Raw genomic sequence first — 15,507 nt, forward strand, 5'->3', positions numbered from 1 at the left:
AGTGTAAGATGATTTTAGGCTACTAAACCTTGACTTGGTTCATAAATTAATTTCTCCCTACGACTATTTTGGTGGAACCACTCACACAATATGATTTTGTATTTGATTTTGCTAGTTGTGCAAAAAGTATGGTATAAAGACAATAAGTAATGCATTTGTTATTTTAATAAACTATTGTAGCATTTTTATAAAACGATCCTCATGGGAGGCCATTTTGGAGAGACATACAGTATTTTGGGTATGCGTGCCAAGGCATGTTATAATTTATGGCAGCTGAAATGAATGGGATGAGCTAAATGGGATGGAGAGATGATGAAATGCTTCCAAGACGTGAGAGACTACTAGAGATCAGGAAGAGGCAGCTTCATAAAGTATAGAGTATGGCGGTGGTACTTTGCTCTGTTTAGGTCTTCGTTAGCACAAAAAAGCATTGTGCAAAAGTAGAAAACACATAAACTGCACAAACATGAAATCACTACAAGCACATTGACCTACCGAACAAAGATAATGTTATTTATATTGCAAGGCAAATGCTGTAACAATAAAATCCAAAGAACAATTCTGGAATTGTTTCTTCATTAAGGCCCAGAATGTGCAAAATCACGTGCTCTATGCAGTCTTTATTCTCAATCTACACAGCAAAATTGATGAATTGGGGTATAAAAAACATGATTTACCAGCACAGTTTGCTCTAATGGCCAGTGTGAAAACTGGAATATTTTAGATTTTTTTTAAATCTAAATTTCTGATAATAAATTCCTTTTTATGACAAACTTAATTCATACCATAGTGCAGTTGGAAAAAACACCCATCAACAATTGGCTACAAAAAAGAAGATAGTTTTTGCATTGTTTCTCTGAAACATTTTGACATTGTGCATTTATTTATGGACAATTATTCCCATCATATTTTTTTATTATTTTCTGTTTTTTTACTCTTCTTACTCAAACATATCCACAATCAGGCAAATGAAACACACTTGCTCCACTGAAGTACTGACCATAATCAGCTCTCAATATTTTCTGTATTTGGCTCTGTTGGAAGGCTATTAGCAGATCCTTGTCGTAAGAGGACCACAAATCATCTAGAGTATGCCAAGAACGCAACACAATGTTCTTCAGTCAGATCCCCCGATGCTTTAATGTGTCTTGCATTGACCCAATTTGACTAAGAACCTATCATGTGACCGTTACAGTCTGCAATGCCACAAGGCTAGTAGATCCTGGATGAAATTGGTTTATAATTTAACAGTTGTGTATTGCTTAATATCCTTTAATAGATTTAATTACATAAGAGACCGCCGCCAGGTAACTGTATGAAAGGTATAATAAATGAGTCTTCTTTCATACATCTTTTACAATATTTATGGTGAGTTTGTAGAAGTATACAAAACACTGTGTGCAATTTAATGATCTGTACTATATACTTGATGGGCTTGTAAGTCATTGTTAATATTTTGAACTGAAATTTCAAGGCAAAGGATAGCAATAGATGGTATTGGTACAGGGGTAAGGAGAGGAGAAATAATGGAGGGAGGTGGAGAAGTCGGGCTGCAGAATTGAGGCTAGACTGAAGGAACACTTGAGCGTTGGATAGGAAGCCACAGAAAAGGATGTTACAGTAGTCTTTAAGAAGGCTAATGGAATCATGTACTAATATTTTTGCTTTCTTAAAGTTAATCAGACAGCAGGTTCCATCAAAATGTTTGAGTTGGCTGCGGCAGGAGGTGCTGAGATCTTAGTCAGTCCCCAATGCCCTCCAACAGATTATGTTTTCAGGTTTTGCTTAGTATTGCACAGGAGATAATTCAATCACCTGCACAATACTAAGTAAATTCTGAAAATATGATCTATCACCTAGGCAATACTAAGGAGATCCTGAAAACACAATCTGTTGGTGGCCTTGAGGAGTTGGGGAACACTATAAAACTCTCATTGTAGAAGTCTCCAGAAATGACTGAAAAACTGGAGATAGAACTGTTTGTCCCCATTCATAGAAAGTTACAAAAGTTGTTATAAAAGAAAATATAAATAATGGAGCAAAATATCACTTCAACATCACTTACATAAGTTATATTGCCATTTCCAATATCATTACTTTTCTTGCATTCGGTAGATGCTTTCCTTTATATCTAACAGTGATACAGATACATGTTTTTTGTGTTATTTGTGAAAAACTGTGAATAATATATATGAATATATTCAGAAATAAGGTGGTTGCCCAAATACAATTGCTTATTAGTAACCATTTGGTTCCAAGCTCTGAGCTACATTAAGACGGTTCCAATGATCTAGAACTCTGTGTCTGTGGAAACAAAAGACCTTTTCTGCCAGTTAAAAACAGATAATGCCAGCTCAATGTGCTCCTGTTTCTCTATTAATCGTTGCTAGCAACTGGTATTAGGGCACATTTTGGAAACATACTCAAGTTAAGTATAAGTAACAGGGGTGGATTATAATAGGGTCAATGTGGGCGGTAGCCCAGGGCCAAGTGGTGTGGGGGGGCCCTGGGCTACCACTCAGATTGCCTGCCGCCATCAGGGCTTAATGCCCTGACTGGCATATGGGCCCGGTGGGCAGAGGGGGCCCGCATCAGGCCCTGTCTCATCTGCTCACGGGCCCCTACCGGGGCTGCGGCAGTTTCACCTATTGCCATGCAGGCGCGCGCCACTGGAGCGCAGGTCAGGTGAGGAGAACTCGTTTTTTGTTTGTTTTTTTGCGAACGGCCAGAATGCTGGGCACTATCTGGGGGCAATATGCTGGAGTCTGGACACACTGGGGCAGATTGCTGGACACACTGGGGGGCAATATGCTGGACACACTGGGGTAGATTGCTGGGAACACTGGGGGCAATATGCTGGACACACTGGGACAGATTGCTGGACACACTGGGGGCAATATGCTGGACATACTGGGGCAGATTGCTGGACACACTGGGGGTAATATGCTGGACACACTGTGGCAGATTGCTGGACACACTCGGGCAATATTGGAGAGACTGGGGCAGAATGCTGGACACACTGACACACTGGGGCAGATTGCTGGACACACTGGGGGCAATATGCTGGACATACTGGGGCAGATTGCTGGACACACTGGGGGCAATATTGGAGACACTGGGGCAATATGCTGGAGACACTGGGACAGATTGCTGGACACACTGGGGCAGATTGCTGGACACACTGGGGGTAATATGCTGGAGACACTGGGGCAGATTGCTGGACACACTGGGGGCAATATGCTGGACACACTGGGGGCAATATGCTGTACACACTGGGGCAGATTGCAGGACACACTGGGGGCAATATGCTGGACACACTGGGGGCAATATGCTGGAGACACTGGGGCAGATTGCTGGACACACTGGGGGCAATATGCTGGACACACTGGGGCAGGACTGGAGGCATGGGCAGAATGTAGATTCGGGGCATGATTGGAGACATGGGGCAGGATTGGATCATGGGGCAGGATGGATAAGATGGAGCCAGATGGGGCAGGATGGTGAGATCACATGGGGTAGAATGGATGCTCATGAGGGCAGGATGCGAGTACATATGGCTGGAGCCAGGAATGAGACACACAGGGGCCAGGATGGGGAATATTATTACCATAGGGGCTAATTAAGGGATATTATTACTGCAGTGATGTATTTATTTTATTTTTTGAGTATACTGTTTTAAATGGGGGGGGGGCGGTCCTGTTACTGTGCAGAGTGACACTATGTCACCTTTTTTTCTTTATGTGGTGTAATGTAGAAGTTGGGAAAAATTAAGTAATGTGTTCTGCAAGCGGAGCTCTAGATAACTGTTATTTCCTGCAGAACGAGTCCTGGCTGGAAGGAATGATGGCGGTCTGTGCTGGATGAAAGATGAAGGACTTCACCTAGAGACGTCACTGGTGAGTCAGTGTTACCTATACACTGACACTATATACTGTACACTATACAGTATACAGAGGTCCTGTGTATAATGTCACCAGTGATCACTGTATAACCTCTACACAGACACTGCATACTAGGTACAGATCTCCTGTGAATACTGGCACTTATGGTGATAGTATTGTGTATCGAAAGAAACAGCAACACGCACTACCAATCAGACACACTGAGAACCTTCGGGGTAATTAACCGTAGCTGGTCTGCAGATCTCAGGTGCTGTTGCCAGAATGCATACTAGGTACAGATCTCCTGTGAATACTGGCACTTATGGTGATAGTATTGTGTTTTTTTTTTTTAATTACTGATCAGTATTGTAGTATTCAGTCACTATGTGGTGGAAATATGTGGTCTGCAAATGGTGTTGCGGTATTTGTCCCTTGTATGTGTTATTTGCTCACCATGTGGTCGTAATATGTGGTCTTGACATGGTGTAGCGGTATTTGTTCCTTGTATGAGATATTATTCGATCACTGTGGTTGTAATATGTGGTCTGGTCATGGTGTGGTGGTATTTGTTCCTTGTATGTGATATTATTGGTCATTTTAAAAATTGAAAAATAAATCAAAATATACCTAAATTGCATTGCATATTTTAACAAATATTTAATAGGTTACAGTAGAGTAGGGCTCGGTCAAAAGTGTCTACCATGTTACAAAATTTTTGTAACATTACACATGACCCCGTCACATGACCCCGTCACATGACCGGGGGGGCCCACAGTGTCTGAACAGCCCGGGGCCCTTGCTACCCTTAATCCACCCCTGATAAGTAAGTAGATACCTTAAAAACAAGTAAAGGTAGGTTATGTAAGGGTAAGTTCATATATCTGTTTGTACTGCATTTATACATCTACTTATACTGTAAGTAACCTATTATATGCTACAACATATAAATTCTTATTATCCTCTTTACCCCCTAAGGTGTTTTGCACGTTAATGACCAGGTCAATTTTTACAATTCTGACCGCTGTCATTTTATGAGGTAATAACTCTAGAACGCTTCAATGGTCCCTACTGATTCTGAGATATATTGTACTTCTGATTCTGAGATATATTGTACTTCATGATAGTGGTAAAATGTCTTCTATATGACTTGCATTTATGTGTGAAAAAAATCTAAATTTGGTAAAAAAATTTATTCTTATGCCCTTAAATCAGAGAGCTTTGTCACAAAAAGTAGTCAATACATAACATTTTTAACGTGTCTACTTTACATCAGCACAATTTATGAAACATTTTTTTGTCAGGACTTTATAAGGGTTAAAAGTTGACCAGCGATTTCTCATCTTTCCAAAAAAATCTGCTAAACCATTTTTTTTTAGCTACCACCTCACATTTGAAGTGAGTTTGAGGGGTCTATATGATAGTAAATACCCCAAAGTGACACTATTCTAAAAACTGCACCCCTCAAGGTGCTCAAAACCACATTGAAGAAGTTTATTAACCCTATGGGTTCCTATCCTTGGAATGTGAGAGAAAAAAAAGAACATTTAACTTTTTTTCACATAAAATTTGGGAGCAAAGAATTTGCTGAATTTCTTTTGAGGGGCGAGGAGCCATTTAGCTTTTCCAGAGCCTTTGTGCTGCCAGTAAAGTGGAAATCCCTATACTGTATTTCTGTTAACAGATGATGGCCCTGATTGGGGACTTGCTTTTCTTGTGGATTGAATTGCAGCTTTTGTTAGGAACATTTTACATAATGTTTGGGATCACATTTATCCAGCGCCCTATGCTGCGCACTTACACTGGAGTTTCCATTTAAGGCCTCATGCACACATTGAGTATTTGGTGAGTTTTTTATCTCAGTATTTGTAAGCCAAAAGCAGGAGTGGAGGATAAATGCAGAGGGGTGCAAATGTTTCTATTATGCTTTTCCTCTGACCGTTCCACTTTACAAATACTGGGATAAAAAACTCACCAATTACTCAATGTGTGCATGAGGCCTAAATCTCTGATTGACATGATTTAGGTCAAACCCCTGAGGGATCCATTCCAACTGGCCTCTGTACAGAGATGTCCTTATTTTCAGAAGTACACAAAACTGAGGCCGACGTCATTTTTATGCAATCCTAAAAAGACGGACACTGCCGGATCACATGCCTATGGCATCTACTTTTCCTCCATCTGCCTAATTATAGGGAATCTTCTGTCGGAAGTTCAGACTGAATCACGTATTTCAGAGATTTACATGGAAACCCTGAGGTAAGTGCTCAGCGCAGAGTGCAGGATAAATGTGGGAGCCTTACTGCGATCTTTGGGAGACAGAATTAACAAATCAACAGTAGGTGAAGAATTGGTTTTATTTATTTTTTACGTCGATCCTCATGTAGCTTAAGTGATATGGCGACTTTATTCTTCGGGTCTGTGGGATTACAGCGATACCAGATTTATATATTTTTTATGTTTGACTACTATCACACTAAAACCCGCTTTTTATTGCAAAAACTAGATTTTACATTGCCATATTTGGAGAGCTATAATTTTTGCAAACTTCAGCCCACAGAGTCATGTGAGGGCTTGCTTTTTGTGGGACGAGTTGACGTTTTTTTATTGGTACCATTTTTACACAGGTGACATTCTTTGATCACTTTCTACTCTTATTTTTGGGAATAAAATGAATAAAAAACAGCAATTCAGGATTTCTTTTTTTATGTCGTTCCACTTATGTAAAATTGATAAGGCACTTTTATTCTTTGGGTCATTACGATTACAGTGATACCACATTTATATCTTGTTTATGTTTTGGTGCTTTTACACAATAAAAACTATTTTATGGAAAAAATAATTATTTTTGCATCGCTTTATTCTGGAGCTGTATGATGTCTTGTTTTTTGTGGGACAAGATGACATTTTCAGCATTACCATCTTTATTTATATTTGTCTTTTTGATTGCGTTTTATTCCACTTTTTGTTCAGCTGTATGATGATAAAGCATTGTTTTTTGCCTTGTTTTTGTATTTATCTTTTTTATGGTGTTCAGTAAGGGAGTTAACTAGTGGGACAGTATTATAGGATGGGTCATTACAGATGCGGCGATACCAAATATGTGTGCTGCTATTGTTTATAAAAAAAAATTCAGAAACATATTTATTCATGGGTACAACATATTTTGATCTTTTTATTATAATTTTTTTTTACACATATATATATATATATATATATATATATATATATATATATATATATATATATATATGTATATATATATATATATATATATATTTTTTTTTTTTTTTACAATCGTTTAAAAACTTTTTTTTTACTTCTTTACTTTGTCCCAATATGGGATTTTCATATTTTGTAGGCTGATCGCATGTATAGCTTAGCGATGCAGGAGCATCCTTATTCTAAGCAAGCTGTCAGCGCTGCACTGGCAGACAAAGTTGCTGATCATGTTCCAAGCATGATTAAGCAACTTTGATGGCTCTGGTGACCCGGATGTCATGACGACTTTTGTTCACCATGACAACGATCGGGACCCCGCAGTGACGTTGTGTGGTCTCTTATCCAAGTTCGATAGCAGAATTTAGGGGGTTAAAGTGCCAGGAGCGGTGCAGGACAGCTCCTGGCACTGAGGGCCAGGTGTCAGCTGTCAGAATCAGCTAACACCCGGCGGCAATCACACGCGCACAGCCTCTGTGCATGCAAAATTGCTGGGATGTAGCCATACATGTCAATAAGTACCAAGTCACAGGGACGTAAAAACATCTTGAGTGGGAAAGAGGTTAAATTTATCTAAGGATTATGACCTATGGCATCAAGTTTCTGTGTTTAGAATATCTTACAGGTGCAATACATGTACCAACAATTCGCTGGTTGTGCTACATGAGTTAGTACTATGTTGCGGAAACACAACTCTACCTGGTGGTCAAAACACTACGAAAAAACTGCGTTTCCCATATTCAAATTTCTGCTTCACATCACTTGTTTTATTTTAATGAACTATTCCTGTGTCTTATTTTTTTAAAATATGTGACTGCTCAGATAATGGGGCTTATTTATCAAAACTGTCTAACTCTTAGTGCAAACTGAGACAGTATTAAAATGTGCAAAATTTTAAAGTTTTTCATACTGTTTGATAACTCTGTCTAACATTAAGGCAGCCTAGTGTAAGTTTTTCATCACCTATTACTTGGCTTACTATGTGCCATGATTTTTTTTATTTCACTGTTTCATAGGTGACACTTCCTAACAGATAAGCCACGCCTATTTCAATGAGGTCACACCTCCTACATTAAACCAGTCATTAAAAATGTATAAAATAAATAAATATGGTGCAAGTCATGACAGATAGTTTTTTTGCTGCAGATTTCTCAAGGGTTTACTGCAACAGAGAGGGGCCAGAAGACTGCGGTGTCTCATTTTGCATACACCTGCACTGATTAGAAACACTACACCATCATATTAAACAGTGCAGGTTTCTGATAGCAGAGTAGGGGTTAATCTGTTCAGTTGAGAGCTCCTGGAGCTTTCCTGCTTTGATGGTGTGAGCTGTTTAATGTTGTCCACTCCCTTCGGCTATATATACTCGCCTTTGTAAATCAGGGATTGCTGATTTGCCTATGTTAGTGTCATACTGCCTGGTTCTGGATTTGAAGGTGTTGGTTGTTTGAGGAGGTGTTTGGAGTGTTTTTCAAAAGACTGTTGTGCTTGGTGATTTGTCTGTGTGAGGGAGGGGACAGATAAGCACTGATTTAGGAGCTCAGCAAGGCATATGGCCCCGACGTCTTCACCATCAGAAGTAATCCAGGGAACAGGGATAGCAAAGGCACCCTTAGCTTTAGGGATAGGGAAGGAGCCTCTAGCCTCAGGATATCCTGCAACAGTTCTGTGACAAGATTATGCCAGAATTCTGATACATTTAGCTTGATAAATGTGAACTATTGTGTTAAACCATGAACTATGATAAAGAGACCTAAGTTGTATATTTGTCATCATCTTTACAGATTAAAATCTGTAAACATTTTTTCTAAGAAAAACTCTGTCAATCATTTTTTTCTTATGTTCATACAATATATCTACTGAGACATGACAGATTATATAAATTATGAAAAATACAGAATGAATAACAAATTGCACTCTATAGCACTACTTGAGCCATTTGAAACCCGGTTGTCATCAGTGGAGCATCAGATAATTACTAATTATTTTTTCTTTAACATAGGAAAACAATTGTTATTATTAAATCCAAAAAAGAAACACTAAGAAACAGTGAGGCCCTATGATTTATTTGGCAGATATAGACAATGGATTCATGTTTAGTTCCACTTGTATATTACCTGTTTTCACAACTTAGGGACCTGGACTCAGTGCTTGAAGAGCGAGAATGTTGGTAACGATGATGATGGGATTTTCGTGGCCTTCCACGTGAGCTATGAAAAAATAGAATAGAATCACGTGTGACTTTTTTTTGTGGAAACAATGTGCTTACATAATTCATGGAACTGTAATCACTATGCCAAGAGCCTCTTCTGAAAAATCTTCTTGGAATTTTATTTGAATTGACAAAGTGTCTCAGCAAATTTCCATTTCACTCAACTAACCTGTTGAAAATACAACCTACACTCCAATCCTTCTTATAGCTAATAACTAGCCACTACAGACATTACTATACCAGTCACTTCTCCTGTGCACTCTGTACCCTCAGCCACTACTACACTTGTCCCCTAGTGGGTGCAATACACAGAGTCAAGCAAATTAGGTGAATTTGACAAATTTACAAGTGAAGTGGAACACTTTCCTTGTCTTATGAATGACATTTCCTTATAGTATCTCAAATACTGTTCACAAATTTGTCTGAATCTGTGTTAGTGAGCATTTCTCCTTTGCCGAGATAATCCATCCACCTCATGTGTGGCATATCAAGATGCTGATTAGATGGCATGATTATTGCACAGGTGTGCTTCATGGTGGCCACAATAAAAGGCCACTCTAAAATGTGCAGTTTTACAGTATTGTCGTCCGGGATGGGGGTCAGAAAACCAGCCAGTATCTGATGTGGCCACTAGGGTTGAGCGAAACGGGTCGGCCATTTTCAGAAGTCGCCAACTTTTGGCAAAGTCGGGTTTCATGAAACCCGACCCGACCCCTGTGTGGGGTCGGCCATGAGGTTGGCGATCTTCTGAATCTGGGATCGGAATTCCGATACCGAGTTCCGATATGTTTGCGATATCGGGAATTGGTATTGGAATCCATATTTAAGTGTAAAATAAAGAATTAAAATAAAAAATATTGATATACTCACCTGTCCGGCGGCCCCTGCAACTTACCGAGTTAACCGGCGGCCTGCTTTGGTTAAAATGAGCGCGTCCAGGGCCTTCCGTGACGTCACGGCTTTGTGATTGGTCGCGACGGCCCATGTGACCGCCACGCGACCAATCACAAGCCGCGGACGTCATTCTCAGGTCCTAAATTCCTAGAATTCTAAATTCTAGGAATTTAGGACCTGAGAATGACGTCCGCGGCTTGTGATTGGTCGCGTGGCGGTCACATGGGCCGTCGCGACCAATCACAAAGCCGTGACGTCATCTTAAGGTCCTTCACGCGCTGATTCTTAGGAAGGAAGGCTGCCGGAAAGAAGCCGAGGGTGAGTATATACCTAATAGGAATATACTCACCCTCGGACGTGCCCTGCTTCTTTCCGGCAGCCTTCCTTCCTAAGAATCAGCGCGTGAAGGACCTTAAGATGACGTCACGGCTTTGTGATTGGTCGCGACGGCCCATGTGACCGCCACGCGACCAATCACAAGCCGCGGACGTCATTCTCAGGTCCTAAATTCCTAGAATTTAGAATTCTAGGAATTTAGGACCTGAGAATGACGTCCGCGGCTTGTGATTGGTCGCGTGGCGGTCACATGGGCCGTCGCGACCAATCACAAAGCCGTGACGTCACGGAAGGCCCTGGACGCGCTCATTTTAACCAAAGCAGGCTGCCGGTTCCCTCGGTAAGTTGCAGGGGCCGCCGGACAGGTGAGTATATCAATATTTTTTATTTTAATTCTTTATTTTACACTTAAATATGGATCCCAGGGCCTGAAGGAGAGTTTCCTCTCCTTCAGACCCTGGGAACCATAGTATCCCATTGCAGTGCATTGGGTTTCGTGTTTCGGCCGACCCCGACCCCGACTTTTTTATAGGATCGGCCGATTTCACTCGACCCGACTTTTGAGAAAGTCGGGTTTCGTGAAACCCGACCCGATCCTATAAAAGTTAAGGTTGCTCAACCCTAGTGGCCACTATTCCATTCACGCAGTGCAACAAATCTTCGTATAAAGTTGATCAGATTGTTAACTGTGGCCTGTCGAATGTTGGTCCGCTCCTCTTCAATGGCTGTGCGAAGTTCTTGCATGGCCAGCATACTCACAGACATGTCACCCATTGTGCATATTTGGGATGCTCTGGATTGGCATATATAACAGCATGTTCAAGTTCATGCCAATATCCAGCAACTTCGCACAGCCAATGAAGAGGAGTGAAGTAACATTCCACAGGCCACAATCAAAAATCTGATCAACTGTACATCAATGGTGGTCTCACCAGATACTGACAGGTTTTATGATCCCCAATACTAGAACACTGCACATTTTAGAGAGGCCTTTTATTGTAATCAGTCTAAGGCACACCTGTGCAATAATTATGCTGTCTAATCAGGTGGATGGATTTTCTCGGCAAAGAAGTGCTCACTAACACAGATTTAGAGAAATTTGTGAACAATATGTGTGACAAAAAGGCCTTTTGTACACATAGAAAAAGTCTTAGATCTTTGAGTTCAGCTCTGGAAAAATGGGGGCAAAACAAAAGTGTTGGGTTTTTATTTTTGTTCAGTGTATTAAGAATATTGGCATAATAACTTGGCTTGGGTAACATTACCAAAGGCATGGGTGGTCCACTTTTATGTGAATGATTTGTTATACACTGGCTATTGTGCTTTTACAAATGCCTGCTACATAGAAAAATGGGGTTAACTACACTGAGCTGTTTAATTCATTTATACAATAATTTATTGAGAAACTATATTATTTCACCAACTTGACATTGCCTCGGTATGACAAGAAATGGAAGTTTAATATATTAAGCTGCCCGACAAAGTGCATCCACAATATCTTCCCTGGAAAAAAAGCTGTGCAACTTTAATTCTGTCTACCATCTCATGGCAGAACCTAAGCACGCCAATTTCCTGCAAACCGAGCACCTACTGCTAAGTCAGTGACTCCTAATGTTATTACTGACAGCAATAATAATCACGGTTGCTCTTCAGAAGATAGAAAGGAAGTCCCCTGTAGTTCATGTCATCCAAATATGCCTTGCAATCAGAACTGAACAGGAAAAAACAGCATGTCTCCTTTCAACTTATCTGATCTACATGAAGGAATGGAAATGGAGCAGCAATAGACAATGAGAATATTATTACTCACTGTACAATTGCGATGATAATGTCATTTTTCTTTATATCAAACAGTTATCTTGAATGGAAAAGTAACATGTTTGGATATGACTGTCAAAAACTGAACGAGGTGTTTTCTCCCTCTACTAACCTACCTTTGCCTGCCATTGCCATCTCCGTGTGTGGTTCCACCATTACTCCCAAGCAACATGCCCGCTGTCTTGGGATCATACTTGATTCCGAGCTTTCATTCACCCCCCACATCCGATCACTGGCTCGCTCTTGTTATCTGCACCTCAAAAACATTTCTAGAATTCAACCTTTTCTTACTTTCAACTCTGCAAAATCTCTTACTGTTTCTCTTATTCATTCTTGTCTGGACTATTGTAACTCTCTACTAATCGGTCTCCCTCTTACCAAACTCTCCCCTCTCCAATCTGTCCTGATGCTGCAGCCAGGATCATATTCCTCACCAATCGTTGCACTGATGCTTCTACCTTGCGTTAGTCATTACACTGGTTAGTTACCCATCCACTCCAGAATCCAGTGCAAACTTATTACCCTCACCCACAAAGCACTCCATGGCTCAGCAGCACCCTACATCTCCTCCCTGGTCTCAGTCTATCACCCTACCTGTACTCTCCATTCTGCTAGTGACCTGAGGTTAACATCCTCATTAATTAGAATCTCCCACTCTCGTCTCCAAGACTTTCCCATGCTGCGCCAATTCTTTGGAATACACTCCCCAGGTTACATATTACATAGTTACATAGTTATTAAGGTTGAAGGAAGACTGTAAGTCCATCTAGTTCAACCCATAGCCTAACCTAACATGCCCTAACATGTTGATCCAGGGGAAGGCAAAAAAACCCCATGTGGCAAAGAGTAACTCCACCATGGGGAAAAAAATTCCTTCCCGACTCCACATACGGCAATCAGACTAGTTCACTGGATCAACGCCTCATTAAGGAATCTAGTGTGTATACCCTGTAACATTATACTTTTCCAGAAAGGTATCCAGTCCCCTCTTAAATTTAATTAATGAATCACTCATTACAACATCATACGGCAGAGAGTTCCATAGTCTCACTGCTCTTACAGTAAAGAATCCGCGTCTGTTATTATGCTTAAACCTTCTTTCCTCCAGACGTAGAGGATGCCCCCTTGTCCCTGTCTCAGGTCTATGATTAAAAAGATCAGCAGAAAGGTCTTTGTACTGTCCCCTCATATATTTATACATTAACATAAGATCACCCCTTAGTCTTCGTTTTTCCAAACTAAATAGCCCCAAGTGTAATAACCTATCTTGGTATTGCAGACCCCTCAGTCCTCTAATAACCTTGGTCGCTCTTCTCTGCACCCGCTCCAGTTCAGCTATGTCTTTCTTATACACCGGAGACCAGAACTGTGCACAGTATTCTAAGTGTGGTCGAACTAGTGACTTGTATAGAGGTAAAATTATGTTCTCCTCATGAGCATCTATGCCTCTTTTAATACATCCCATTATTTTATTTGCCTTTGTAGCAGCTGCCTGACACTGGCCACTGAATATGAGTTTGTAATCCACCCATACACCCAGGTCTTTTTCATTGACGGTTTTGCCCAGAGTTTTAGAATTAAGGACATAGTTATACATCTTATTACTTCTACCCAAGTGCATGACCTTACATTTATCCCCATTAAAGCTCATTTGCCATTTATCAGCCCAAGCTTCTAGTTTACATAAATCATCCTGTAATATAAAATTGTCCTCCCCTGTATTGATTACCCTGCAGAGTTTAGTGTCATCTGCAAATATTGAAATTCTACTCTGAATGCCCCCTACAAGGTCATTAATAAATATGTTAAAAAGAAGAGGGCCCAATACTGACCCCTGTGGTACCCCACTGCTAACCGTGACCCAGTCCGAGTGTGCTCCATTAATAACCACCCTTTGTTTCCTATCCCTGAGCCAGCTCTCAACCCACTTACACATATTTTCCCCTATCCCCATTACTCTCATTTTATGTAACAACCTTTTGTGTGGCACCGTATCAAAAGCTTTGGAAAAGTCCATATATACTACGTCCACTGGGTTCCCTTGGTCCAGTCCTGAACTTACCTCTACATAGAAGCTGATCAAATTAGTCTGACATGATCGGTCCCTAGTAAACCCGTGCTGATACTGGGTCATGAGGTTATTCCTCTTCAGATACTCCAGTATAGCATCCCTTAGAATGCCCTCCAGGATTTTACCCACAGTAGAGGTTAAACTTACTGGCCTATAATTACCGAGTTCAGTTTTTGCCCCTTTTTTGAATATTGGCACCACATTTGCTATACGCCAGTCCTGTGGTACAGACCCTGTTATTATGGAGTCTTTAAAGATTAAAAATAATGGTCTATCAATGACTGTACTTAGTTCCTGCAGTACTCGGGGGTGTATCCCATCCGGGCCCGGAGATTTGTCAATTTTAGTTATTTTTAGACGCCGCTGTACTTCCTGCTGGGTTAAGCAGGTGACATTTAATGGGGAATTTTTATCACTAGTCATATTGGCTGCCATGGGATTTTCTTTTGTAAATACTGATGAAAAAAAGTCATTTAGCATATTGGCTTTTTCCTCATCCTCATCCACCATTTCACCCAGACTATTTTTAAGGGGGCCAACACTGTCATTTTTTAGTTTCTTACTATTTATATAGTTAAAGAATATTTTGGGATTATTTTTACTCTCTCTGGCAATGAGTCTCTCGGTCTCAATCTTTGCTGCCTTGATTTGCTTTTTACAGAATGTATTTAATTTTCTGTATTTATTTAATGCCTCCTCACAACCTACTTCCTTTAATTCTCTAAATGCTTTCTTTTTGTCCCTTATTGCGCCCCTTACAGCTCTATTTAGCCATATTGGTTTCCTCCTATTTCTAGTATGTTTATTCCCATACGGTATATACTGTGCACAGGTCCTATCCAGGATGCTAATAAATGTCTCCCATTTTCTTTGTGTATTTTTGTGTCTCAGGATATCGTCCCAGTTAATTGCACCAAGATCCTCTCTCATCCGTTGGAAATTTGCCCTCCTGAAGTTTAGTGTCCTTGTCACCCCCCTACTACCCATCTTATTAAAGGTTACATGAAAACTTATTATTTTGTGATCACTATTCCCCAAGTGACCCCCAACCTTTATATTTGATATGCGGTCTGGCCTGT

General features: G+C 40.5%; 1 protein-coding gene across 6 annotated transcripts in view; it reads right to left on the reverse strand.

Annotated features, from left to right (window-relative positions):
* The window catches only part of SRRM4 (serine/arginine repetitive matrix 4), a 201,441-nt gene that overhangs the window by 50,843 nt on the left and 135,091 nt on the right, over positions 1 to 15,507 (reverse strand). For all 6 annotated transcript variants that reach the window (XM_077292100.1, XM_077292129.1, XM_077292124.1 and 3 more), the window contains one exon: positions 9,215 to 9,307. In XM_077292100.1, the coding sequence (XP_077148215.1) occupies positions 9,215 to 9,307 (93 nt within the window). The remainder of the gene's footprint in view (positions 1 to 9,214; positions 9,308 to 15,507) is intronic.

This window comes from Ranitomeya variabilis, chromosome 1 (genome assembly GCF_051348905.1).
Source record: "Ranitomeya variabilis isolate aRanVar5 chromosome 1, aRanVar5.hap1, whole genome shotgun sequence".
NCBI classification, from domain to species: Eukaryota; Metazoa; Chordata; class Amphibia; order Anura; family Dendrobatidae; genus Ranitomeya; species Ranitomeya variabilis.